This window comes from Petaurus breviceps, unplaced genomic scaffold, assembly GCF_028583685.1.
Source record: "Petaurus breviceps papuanus isolate PSGF00001 unplaced genomic scaffold, PetGlider_PUasm1.0 90847, whole genome shotgun sequence".
NCBI lineage: Eukaryota > Metazoa > Chordata > Mammalia > Diprotodontia > Petauridae > Petaurus > Petaurus breviceps.
Window position 1 is genome coordinate 24,928,768 of NW_027187360.1, and position 13,161 is coordinate 24,941,928.

Consider the following 13,161-nt stretch of genomic DNA (forward strand, 5'->3'; position numbering starts at 1 on the left):
TGATTGAGAAGCATGGTACCCAAGGATTAGAGCAATCTGCTCTATCTGCCATGACCTTCAGAGATTGACTGACTGACCTACAGGGGCTGATCCCTGAATGAGGAAATAAATAGCCTGGATCCTAATCAATGATGGGTTATTAATATAATAGAAAAGAACAATTTATCATTTTGGAACCATGACCCAAAAGTTGCTAAACTTTGAACAAACGCTTTGACCCAGAGATACCACTAATAGGCCTAGAATCTAAAGAGATCAAAGAAAGAAGACAAGGACCCATATATACAAAAATTTTTATAGCAGTTCTAGTAATGACAAAGAAACTAAGGAGGTGCCTATCAGTTGGGGAATGGCTAAACAAATTATGATATATGAATATAATGGAACACAATTGTGCCATAAGAAATGATGAAAGGTTTGGTTTCAGAGAATTCTGGGAAGACTTGTAGGAACTGATCTAAAGTGAGCAGAACCAGAACAACTTATATAGTAACAACAAAATTGTAAAGACAAAAAACTTTGAAAGACTTAAGAGTTCTGATCAACAAAATGACCAGCCAAGATTCCAGAGGACCAGTGATGAGTCATGCTACTCATCTCCTAACAAGAGATGATGGGTTCAGAGTGCAGAATGAGACATAGTTTTGGTTGTGTGTGTTTTTTTCTGTGGTGGGGGGGCAACAGTGGACATATACAATATGGGGATTTGTTTTACTTGACTGTGAATATTGTTTATAAGGTTTTGTTGTTGATTGTTTTTCAAGAGGAGGGGGAAAGTGAGAGAGAAAAGAGTTTTTTCTTAATTGAAAAAAAATACATGTATTTGCATGTACATACAGAGAATCTGTATGTGTATGTGTATATACATATGAGTATATGTATTTCAGTGGATTACATGGTCAATATGAGCTAGCAGTTTGGTATACTTAGCCCCCCAAAACCTAATATAATGTTGAGCTATAGCAAGAGAGGAATAAAGTCCAGGAATAAGGATAAATCCTTTGTGCTCTTCCCTGATCAGACCATATCTGCAGTATTATGTTGAAAGACTTTCCTATATACTGAAGTGTCCAGAGGAAGGCAAGTAGAATGATGAAGCTTCTTGAATCCATGACCTATAAGGACTGGTTAAAGGAAGTGGTCATGTTTATTTTGTTGAAGAGAAGACTTAAGGAGAATATAATAACTTTCAGCTATCTGAAAAGCTGTCATATGGAGGAGGGATTAGATTTGTTCTGTTTCACCTGAGAGGGCAGAATCAGGAGAGATGCATGATGTTAAAAAAAATGCATATTTAGGCTTGATGTGAGAAAACTTCATAATAATTAGAGCAGTCCAAAAGTGGAATGAGCTACATCAAGGGTTGTAGGCTTTACACCCTAGGAGGGCTTCTTCAGGCAGTCACGACAATTACTTGTGGAGTATGTTGTAGAGGGAATTTCTTTTCTGTATGGATTGAACTAACTCTCAAATTCTGTGATTCTGGAAGCTGTCATTCAGGGAAAGGTAAAATTTCCAGAATTTTCTCTCTAGTATGCCCATTAGTCCTAGCAAAAGAGGGAAGCAAGAGAGTTAAGAACGTAGAAGGGGTTCTTAACCTTTTTGTATATGTGTCAGGGATACCTTTGGCAGCCTGGTGACATCTATGGACCCCTTCTCAGAATAAATGTTTTAAAAGTGTAAAATAAAGCATATCAGATTAAAAAGTAAACTAATTATGCAGTTATCAAAATGTTTTTTAAATTAAAAAAAAGTTCTTATATTGTTAAACTGTGAAGTATCATAGCGCCATAAAGATAGGGCCATGAGCTGGAAGGAACCTTAAAGATTATGCTCTCCAACCCCCCAATTTTGCAGAGGAAATTGAGACCCCAAGAGGGGAAGTGACTTGTCCAAGGTAGCACATATTGTAGGTAACAGTTCAAATTCCAACCAAGTTTCCAACTTTAAATCTAGTACCCTTCTCTACACCTAATACATGATCCACAGTCTGGGGTTGAAGATCATAGGTTCATAGATATAGACCTGCAAGGGACCTTAAAGGACATTATTTTACAGATGAGGAAACTGAAACCCAAAGAAGTTAAGTGATTAGCCCAAGGTCACACAACTATTACATGTCTATTCTTCCTGACTCTAAGTACAGAACCCTATCTAAAACACCAGCTGCCTCTCTTTTGAGTGGTTTGACATTTCCTTCTCTAGCTCATTTTACAGATGGGGAAACTGAGGCAAACAGGGTTAAGTGACTTGCCCATGGTCACACAACTAGTAAGTGTGGGAGGCCATATTTGAACTCAGGTCCTCCTGACTCCAGGGCCAGCACTGTATTCACTTCCTCACCTAGCCTGTCCAGAGGCTTCAAGTCCAGTCCCCAAAATCTTTAAGAGCTCATGACCTAGGGTGGCTAGGTGGCACAGTGAGTAAAGTGCCAGCCCCAGAGTCAGGAGGAGCCGACACTTAACGCGCACACAAAACAACAAAACTAGCCGTGTAACCTTGGCAAGTTACTTAACCCCAATTGCCCTCCAAAAGGAAAAAAAAAAACAAACTAATGACCTAGAGCTTCTCATGGTTCCCTTTTTTTATTTGTTTTGACCAGCTCTGGACTAATGCTAATTCACAAAGCAGACTACCACCATTGCTTTCCCTTGGCTGGCTTTCAGAGTCCACGGACTGATGACTTAGTCAGCACAGGTCATAAAGGCAGCCCTTTATAAGGGGATTGAGAGGGTCAGGCTGGCTAACAGCTGCATCTACTCTGAGATGGGGGAGAACCTTCTTCCAGGGTGACGCCTGATATTTGACGGTCCCTTGGGGCTTCTATAGACTCTCCCCCTGCCTCCACAAACCTCCCTAGCCCTAGTACTTACCCTATGCCATCCCTAACCCCATCCCTATCCCAATCCCACTGTGGAAGCCCCTGTCCGTTGCTGCTTATGTGCGTGAACTGCTTCGAGAAGGCACTTGGGCAAATGTTAAAAACTTTAAGGGCCGACGATTATAATGATTTCAGGAGCTGTCCGGTGGACTTTCGCTGGGATGAAGTAAGCACCCAAAGCAATGGCTACCCAGCAGTGAGTGACGATGAGGCTGCTGCGGGTGTATTGCTGATGCAGGCTACTCCACAAGGCAGCCACAATGACTCCCAGACCCATTTCCTGAACCATATTCGAGACCTACCCCACCAGCTGGTCAGTTATGCACTGGCACACTCCTTAGGCCGCCGGCTAGTCTATCCCGGGTCCCTCAGGACCAAAGAGCTACTGCCGATCCTGCTCAAGGGCCAAGCTCTCCTCCTGGACAATTATAAAGGACAGCGAGCTAAGCTGAAGGCTTGTGATGGCAACGAAATTGACACCATGTTCCTGGACCAACGTAGGCAGCCTGGCAGCCAGGACCGTGGCCTGCGCCTAGTCATCTGCTGCGAGGGCAACTCAGGCTTCTATGAGATGGGCTGTCTTGCGGCGCCGCTGAAGGCTGGCTACTCCGTGCTGGGCTGGAACCACCCAGGTTTCGCTGGGAGCAGCGGCGATCCCTCCCCACAGAACGACGCCAATGCCATGGATGTAGTAGTCAAATACGCTCTGCACCGATTGAACTTTCTACCTGAGCACGTCGTGATCTATGGCTGGTCCATTGGCACTTTTACAGCTACGTGGGCCACCATGACTTACCCACAGCTGGGCGCGCTGGTGCTGGACGCTCCCTTCGACGACCTCATGCCGCTGGCCCTGAAGAAGCTACCTACCTTCTGCAAGGGCCTGGTACAACGCATCGTGAGGGAGCATTTCAACCTCAACGTGGCTGAGCAGCTTTGCTGTTATCAAGGGCCGGTGCTACTCATCCGCCGCACGCTGGACAAAGTGGTCAACACGAAGGCTGTCTCCTCGGAGAACAACGACAACCAGACCCCCGGCACTATCAACTTGGAGGGCAACCGAGGCAACTACCTGCTACTAAAGCTGTTAAAATACCGGTACCCCAGAGTGATGACAGATGAGACCGTGGCAGCTGTGAAACACTGGCTGCAGGCGGCTAACCCGGAGCAAGAGGCTGCCATATGCCAGAAATATTGTGTGGATGGCAAATGGTGCTTGACTATATTGCAGAACTATATGAGTAAGATCTGTAAGTCCGGAAAGAAACTAAGGTGGAAGGACCAAAGCACCTTCCCAAACCACCACAGCTTAGACTTCCCCTGGAGCGTGGGTGAGGACCTGCCCCCTGTCCAACAGAAGAGACTTGGAATATTCCTGGCTCAGAAATACATGAAGAACTTTGAAGCCACTCACTGCCACCCACTGCATCCTGAGGACTTCCAGTTGCCTTGGACATTGTAGAGCTGGGTTGGTTTAGGGGAAAGGTGGAAGGAGAGAGGGAGGTGAGAGGGAGGAAGGAAGGGACTGAGCTTTCCTCTCCACTGCAACTGGTCTGCTCTAGGCTCCAGTCCTGTCCTGCCTCATCCTGTCCCTCTTCTGGGTGCCAGTAAAGCTGCCTTTCAAGGTGTGAGGCCCCAAAGAGGTTCTTTCTTTGGAGGTGACGGGGTAGGGGGGGAGGGGGTGACCATAACACCATTCTGGTATATAATGGACAAAACTGTTGTCCTGGGAGACAAGAGCCCTGAGGTCAATTCATAACTTGACCTTACCCTCTCTGGGCCTCCTTTTCCTCATCTGAAAAATAGGGGTGGGTTTGATTAGAAATGTGGGTTTCATTCCATTGAAATGTTGATTTCAACATTCTACAAACATTTATTAAGAGTTTCTGTGTGCAGAGTATTGTACTAAACAGTTGGGAGAGATATAACATTTAGAAAATATGAGGACCCTACCTTCATAGAGCTAAGTCTAATAGCGAGATAAAAATTAATACAGATAACTATAATACACACTAATACATGACAAGTTTTTTGCTTTTGTTTTTGAAAAGTGCTAAGCAAAGTTCTATGTGAGGTCCTAGGAGAAAAAGGTCATGACTAGCAGGAGGATCAGGGAGAGCTTCATAGAGGACGTAACATTTGAAAAATAACTTTAGGGGTGGCTAGGTGGTGCAGTGAATAAAGCCCCCTCTTGGGGTAGGGAGGACCTGAGTTCATTTCTGGCCTCAGACACTTAACACCCATACAAAAAAACTAGCCGTGTAAACTTGGGCAAGTTACTTATCTCCAACTGCCCTCCAAAAAGCAAAAAAAAAAAAAAAGAAAGAAAGAAAAATAACTTTAAAGGATGGGCAGAAAAGGCATGGGGGTGGCCAGGTAGCACAGTGAGTAAGAGCACCAGCCCCAATGTCGGGATGACCTGGGGATCGAATCTGGGCTCAGATACTTAGCACCACACCCAGAAATAACTGGCCATGTAACCTTGAGCAAGTTACTTAACCCCAATTGCTTAAAAAAAAAAAAAGACATGGAGTGGGGGCTGGCTAGGTGGCACAGTAATAAAGCTCAAATCTGGCCTCAGACACTTGACACAAAAACTAGCCATGTGACCTTGGGCAAGTTACTTAACCCCAATTGCCCTTCAAAAAGCAAAAAAAACAAAGATATGAAGAGGGAACCATAGTCCAGTTTGAATTATAGAGATCATGGAAGGGAGTGATTATGAGTTAAGGCCAGAAATAAAGGATAGTAACAAATTAGAGGAGACCTTGAAAGTTGGTCAAAAAAGTTTGAATTGTTACTGAATTTTAAACTGTCATAGACAATTTAAGCAAAGAAATGACACCACTAGATGCTGTTTGGATAAGTACAGAAAAAAATTAAACATTGGTATGAAGTGGATTGAAGTGGGTAGGAATTGAGGTAGGAAGATTTGTTAGGAGGCTGTTTTGCAGTAGAGAGGAAATAGAAAGGAGAGTAAATAAAAGATTTACAGTATAGCTAGAAGGAGTTTATGCAGTCGAATTTTCCTTTATTTTATAGATGAGGAAACAGAGGCCAAGAGATGTTAGGTGACTTACCTGAGGTAACACAGGTAGCAAATAACAAGAGTCTAGACTTGAACTCAGGTCCTCTAACTTGGAATTCAACTCTTTGCATTATGCCTGGTATCTTAATAGCCAAAATTGACCCTTTGGTTTCTCTTATCTGAAGGGAAAATCTTCCCAACTCCCAAATACCTTAAAAGAGTCTTTCAACTCTGGCCTTCCTGAGCCCTTTCTCTGTGATTCAATTCAATCATCATGCCCCCTCAGTCAGTCTGCTGGCTTCTGGATGGGGAGAAAAAATCAGCAAGACTTCTTTATGAGAAGTGAGGCAGAAGAAAAAGTCAAGCTTCCAACATGGAGAAACCTTTCTGGACATTTTTTGAAGTTTGAGATACCAGGCAGTTTAAGGACTTAGCACAATGCCTGGCACATAGTAGGATACAAAATAAATCCTTGTTGATTGATTGGGCTGACTGATTGAAGAAAATCCCAGAGATTCTGGATATGTCATCCCCTCGTCACCAAGTTTTCCAGGGATGAAGAGATACCTGCCCCTTCCACGAAGCCCAACTAGAACCCTGACACAGCTGAAACAACTTCTTCTGGCCACAGGTTCCATCATGGTCTACAGTATAGATACCCTGCCCAAAGCATTCATTCTCTTCTTCGGTACATAATTCCTGAAGTGACATGACTAGTTCAACTGACTGGATGATGGGTGCACGTAGATGTATCCCTGGGGGTCCACTAAATGCTGGACATTTCTCTGATCTGTAGCATGAGACAAATGAGAAACTGCCTAGAAGCCTGGACTCTAGTAGCACTAAAGCGTCCCTGTGATAATGCTGCCCTCTTGCCCCCAAAAGAGGCATTACAACCAGGATCATTCTGGTCAATATGGTATAGAGTTCCATATTCTTGGAGAAGGCAGCCAGGCTATCTGAAGTGGGGCTTATTCAGCCTGAAGCAAGGGACCCTCAGATGATCTCCAAGCACAGTCCATGGGACGTTGGATCCACCTTCAGGAAGGGTATGAGGAATTCAATTAAATAAGCACAGATTTACTGTATGCAGGGCACAGTGCTAGGAGTCAAAGGAAAGACAGGGATGGAAAGTGATTCACTCTCTGTCCCAGGGGAGCTCACAGGTCTAGTAGAGTAGGCATCATGTGTGCGCATATCTGTGATACAATATAAATATAACACATAGGTGCAAGGTAAGGCACAAGATAATGTGTGTAGTAGGAATGCATGGGAGTTGAGAAAAATGAAGAGAAGCTTCATAAACTTCCCAACCAAAATAAGCAAGCTCCATGCCCCTGATATGCAGGTTCTAAGAGGCTTAGAAGAAACCAGAAGCTAAGAGGCTTCTGGAATACTGAAAGATTCAAAAAAAGAAAAATATCAGCCTAGAGAGTGAAGAAATTGGACTTGATCTGTCTTCAGGAGATAGGTGCCCTGGTGTGAGGTTGACAGACTGGTTCTAGAGACGCTTTTTTGAAGAAGACAGGGCTTGAACCCCTTTCTTAGGGGAGAAGAATCCAGGTGGGGGGGATCATTCATCTCAAATCCCAAGATTGCACCAGTGCCTCAGCTGGGGAAAAGGGCACACGTCTCAGACAAAGTTCACCATTATGACTGGCATCCCCTTTTTAACTCCAGCTTACTTTCTCCCCAGATACTCCTTCAGGTACTTTATGCACACTGACTAATTAATGGATGTTGAACTTGTCTCAGGTTTAACCAACTCTATGATTTTGCTCATCAAGTTCCCTCTGTATGACAAGTTTAAGTTTTTCAGCAATACTGTAGAATAGTTCCAGATCTAATTCAATTTGACAAGTATTTATAAAGTGTCAACCGCATACAACACACAATGCATAGGTGCAAAGAATACAAAGATAAAGTGAAAAAAAAAATAGTCCCAAGTAGTTAGCAATCCTTTTTACTGGTGATGGGGGTGTGGGGGGCGGAGAATACAACCTGGAAGCAAAAATAAAATAAAATAAAAATCCACACATGATAATCTGAGGAAGAGAGAGAAAGCAGTAATAACTGGTGATTATCAGGAAAGTGTTCCAGTCAGAGATGGATGGCACAGAGCTAAGTTATGAAGAAAGCTAAGGATTCTAAGAGCCTGAGGTAAGGAAGGGAAAGAATTATAGACTTGAAGAACAACTTGTGAAAAAGTGTGGAGATGGGAGATGAAGTGTTAATTTGGTTATATAGGACAGTCTGACTGGAACCTAGAATGTATAAAGTCAAGTCTACAAGGTCAATAAACCTGAGAGGATGAACTGGAGCCAGATTGTGAAGGGTTTTACATACCAAACTCTGAGACATTTTGTATTTTATCCCAAAAGCAATAAAGGATCACTCAAGTTCTTAAGCAAGGGGAAAAAGTTAGTCAGATTAGACTTTAAGAAAATTATTTTGGCAATAGTGTGAAGGATAAATTGGAGTGGGGAAAGACAGCCTAATCAACAGGCTCCCTGATCATCCTCTTTCTAACACAGATATTTGGCCTAGACATTATAATCATCCCTCAGTGATTAGCCTTTTCCTATCCCTGTATTCTCCAAATTCCCCTCGTCTCAGTGATTCTGGACCCTCTAGCAACTGATATACAAATCCTGTTCCACATCCCCAACTGCAACTCCCTTGCCTCCCATCCCCCTTGAACTTACCCTTCTTCCAGTGTCCCACTCAAAATCTGCCTGACCCTTCCATTCATCCTAAACCTTTTCCTTTCTCACTCCTTCCATCTTCTGAAACTCACTGAGACTCAGCTCCCTCCTGAGGACTCTGATTCCCTAAACACCTTTTCCTGTACTAGTCTCACTTTCATTCATAACTCCACTTTGTTCTCCTTCCCCCACACAAACACCACTCATGGTGGAGGAGTCAGAACATTCCTTGCTCCCTATTGCTATTTCCAGACTCTTCTCCTACCACAACATCTCCTTTGAAGTTATACAATTTTTTTGCCCAATCCATATCCTGCTGGCCATTATCTATAAACTTGCAAGATATAGTTGCCCCTTCTTTCCTCAGTGAGTTCAGTGCCTGAACCAGTCTTTCTACCTCACCTCCTGTCTTCATGCATATTCATATCCATGTACATATTGAAATATCCTCAAATATCCTAATTGTCTAGTTCCTCAACCTACTCAATTCCCATGACCACCTCCACCTCACCTATACACAGATATGGTCATATGCTTGATCACAGTGCTATCATCCACAACCTCTCAACTAACATGAGCTCCAAATTCCTTTATGTGTTCATAATCTTTTATAATTCCATTTGTGCTGTTGTTTAGCAACATGGTAGCAAGGCAATCCTTTTACACATTCCTAACCAATTCAATCCCACTCATTACAGTCGCTCTTCCAAAGGTTTTCCTCCTTCCTTAAGTCACTCACATTATGACCTCCTCCCAGACTCTCAGATGAGGAGGGCTTATACTTCACAAAAAAAAAAAAATATTGAGTTGATTTGATGAGCTCTGTCTTCTTCCTTACTCTTCACTTCACTTCTTTCATCTGTCTTCCCCTACTATCTCCTCTGTAACTCCTATCTCACATGAAGAGGCAGTACTTCTTGCCAAGACAGATGCTACTCTAAAGATAATCTTAATCACATTCCCTCCCTCTCCCTCCTCCAGTAAATTGCCCCCACCATCATCCCCACTCCCTAACCTCCAGTTTCCCCTATCTGTTGGCTCCTTCTCTGGTGTCTACAGACATCATGCCTTAATAGCATTCTTTAAAAACCTTCACTTGATCTTACCATCCCCACTTGCAAGGTAGCCTTTATCTCTCCTTCCCTTCTCAAGTTAACTCTTTCCAAAAGCTGCATATACTAGATGTCTTCACTTTCTCTCCTCTCAGCTCTCTGCAGTCCGACTTCTTACCTCATCATTCAGTTGAAATTGCCCTCTCCAAAGTTACCAATTATCTCATAAATACCAAACCTTTTCTCAACATTCAGTTCCTGACTTCCCTGTAGCATTCAATACCAATGACCACCTTATCCTCCTCCTAGGTACTCCTTCCTCTCTGGATTTTTGCAATTCTCTTTTTTCTTGGTTTTCCTCCTACCTGACCTTCAGTTTCTTTTGCAGAATCTTCAGCTGTGTCACATCCACTATCTGTGGGTATCCCCAAAGGCTCTATACTGAGTCTTCTTCTCTTTTTCCCCTATACCATATTTCATTTGGTAATCTTGTCAGCTCCCATATGCACAATTATCTCTGTGCAGATGATTCCCAGATCTATGTTATCCAGCCCTAGTTTCTCTCCTGAGCTCCAGTCCCACATCACCAATTGTCTTTTGAATATCTTGAAGTGGATGTCCCATAAGCATTTCACACTCAACATGTTCCAAAAAATGCATAATCTTTTCCTCCCAAACCCCCTCCCCTCTTTCTCACTTTCTTAACAATGTCCATGAGACCACCTGATCACTCAGATTCACAACCTCAGTATTATCCTCAGCTCCTTACTCATACTTACCCCACATATCTCATCTGTCCTCAAATCTTGTTGTTTCTCTTTTCACAACATCTCTCGTGTGTCAATTATGCCTCCTTTTCTCTATTCACACAGTCCTGATCAGCTCTCATCTTGATTATTGAAAAAGTTTTCTTCTTGGTCTCCCAGCCTCTAGTGATTTCCCATTCCAATCTAGCCTCCACTTAGTTTTCACATGGATGGCAGCATTCCTAATAGTCAGGTCTGATTATGTCATTTCCCCCACTCAGTAAACCACAGTGGTTCCCTATTATTTTCAACATCAAATATAAGGTGCTCTGTTTGGTATTTAAAGTCCTTCATAGTATGACATGTTACTACCTTTTCAGTCTTTTGGGGGAAAATAAGTAGTTAGGTGACATCCTGGATAGAGTGTTGCACCTGAAGTCAGGAAGTCCCAAATTCAAATGTGACGATTACTAGTTGTGTTGTTGCCCCAGATAAGTCACTTAAACTATCTGTCTCAGTTACATCACTTGTAAAATGGGAAGAATAATATTATAGGGTTGTTGTGATAATATTATAATATTAAGAATCTTATAATAGGGTTGTTGTGATAATAAAATGATATATTTGTAAAGCACTTTGAAAACCTTCAAAAGCTATATAAATGCTAGTTATTATTACACTTTATTTTTTTATTATACTTTTTACTCCTCTCTCCTTCCTTTCAGGAAGTTTGCTATTACTGTCAAAGGTGCCATCATCATTCTCATCACCTAGGTTGTCAACCTAGGTGCAACCTTGACTTTTCACTCTCTTTTACCTCCTCCCTCATATCTACTTGTCAAGTTCTCTCCTTTCCACATTCATAAAATCTTTTGTATATGCCCCTTTCTCTCTTCTGATGCTACAGTTGCCCTAATGCAGGTCCCCTTCACCCTACACCTGGCCCATTTCAACAGTTTTCTGGTTGTTCCCCTTGCCTCAAGACTCCCATCTTGGGGTGGCTAGATGGAGCAGTGAATAGAGTACTGGCCCTGAAGTCAGCAGGACCTGAATTCAAATGCAGCCACAAACACTTAACACTTACTAGCCATGTGACCTTGGGCAAGTCACTTAACCCCAATTGCCCTGCCTTCCCCCTTGGGGAAAAACAAAAGACTCTCCTCTTTCTTCCACTCAGCTATCAAAGTGATGCTCCCAAAGTTCGGTCTGACCATATCACACCCTTCTCAATCTCAATTTACAGTGTCTCCCTACTACCTTCAGGGTCAAATATAAAATCCTCTGTTTGGCTTTTTAAAGCCTTTCATTACCTGACCCTTCCTACCTTTCCAGTTTTTTTTATGATTTACTCCCTTCTACTCATTCTATAATTCAGCTTCTTTGGTGTCTTGGTGGTTCCTCACAACACCTCATCTCCTGATTCTGTGCCCTTGTTACCATTTGTAGCCCATGCCCAGAAAGGTCTACCTCCTCACTTCTGCCTCTTAAGGTCCCTGGCTTCATTCAAGACATAGAAGTTCAAACCCCAACTCCCCCACCCCCCCCCACCCCCCCCGCCCCCGCCCCCACCCCCCCCCCCCCTCCCCCTTCTCCGCTGTTGCTAGTGCCTTTCCTCTGAGATTATCTTCCATATATTTTCTCTAAATATTTTGTATGTATATAGTTATTTCATTTGTCTTCTCTGTTACAATGTAAGCTCCTTGAGGGCAGAGAGAGTGTTTTTGCCTTTGCTTGTATTCCCAGTGCTTATCATAGTAGTAAGTGAATAATAAATTCTTTTTGATAATACAGTGTTGTTCATGAGAGGTGAGGAGGATAAGAGAGGAAGCATTTTTTTTTTAAACATCTACTACATGCCAGGAACTTTGCTAAGCACTTTACAAATATTATCTCACAGCAATCCTTTGACATGAGCATTATTATCATCCCCATTCTAAGGCTGAGACAGACGGAAAGTTAAGTGACTTGTCCAGGGTAACCACCCATGTCTATAGTTGAATTGGAACTCAGGTCTTCCTGACTGGAGGTCCAGACCTCTATCCACTGTACTATCTATCTTTCTCTAATGAGGATTTGAACTTGAGTTGATAGCTTTGTGAGTGGAGAGAAAGGAATGAAGAACTGGTGACTGATTAGACATGGAATGACTATGAGATTGTGAACATACTTGACTGAAATAAGGAGGTGCACTCAACTAAAATAAGAGGAGAGAAATGACTTTTCTTTTGGATATGTTAAATTTGATCATGCCTGTGGAATATGCCTTTTTAAATGTCAGACAAACAATTGGTAGTGCAGTATGTCTAGATATATAGACTTAGGATTCACCAAGAGATAAGGCATATAGAAAGAAGAAGCCCAGGATAAAGCCTTGGGGGACAGCAAAAGAAACAGAATAGGTTAGATAGGTAGAAAGTGAAGCAGAACAAAATAGGGGCCTTCTTTCCTGTCTAGAGATGAAATGGTCATATGTCTAGAGGATGAAGAGAAAATTAGATCCTATCTAACCCTGAAAGAACATTGGAGTAGGAGTCAAAGAGAGGAATTAGGGTTCTAGTTCTGGGTCTGATTCTAATTCTCTGTGTACAACTTTGGGGGAGGGACTGCACTTTTAAGAATGCATGAATCTTTCTCTGTAGGATGAAGGGATTAGGTTAGATAATCCCCAATAGCCCTTCCAACTCTAAATCTTGTGAATGTATGACCCTAAACTTCTTTACCACCGAGGCTCTGAACACTGAAATGTCTT

The 13,161-nt window shown here is 42.6% G+C and overlaps 1 protein-coding gene across 1 annotated transcript; it reads left to right on the top strand.

Moving 5' to 3' along the window:
- The first annotated feature begins 2,876 nt into the window (after positions 1 to 2,876).
- On the top strand, positions 2,877 to 4,343 carry ABHD16B (abhydrolase domain containing 16B). Its single transcript, XM_069072787.1, has one exon. The coding sequence runs from the start codon at positions 2,877 to 2,879 to the stop codon at positions 4,341 to 4,343; it is 1,467 nt and encodes a 488-aa protein (XP_068928888.1).
- The last annotated feature ends 8,818 nt before the right edge of the window (positions 4,344 to 13,161 follow it).

What these genes read in the sequence shown, in the direction of transcription:
- ABHD16B (XM_069072787.1), top strand. Translation starts at nt 2,877, where the DNA reads ATGCCATCCCTAACCCCATCCCTATCCCAATCCCACTGTGGAAGCCCC.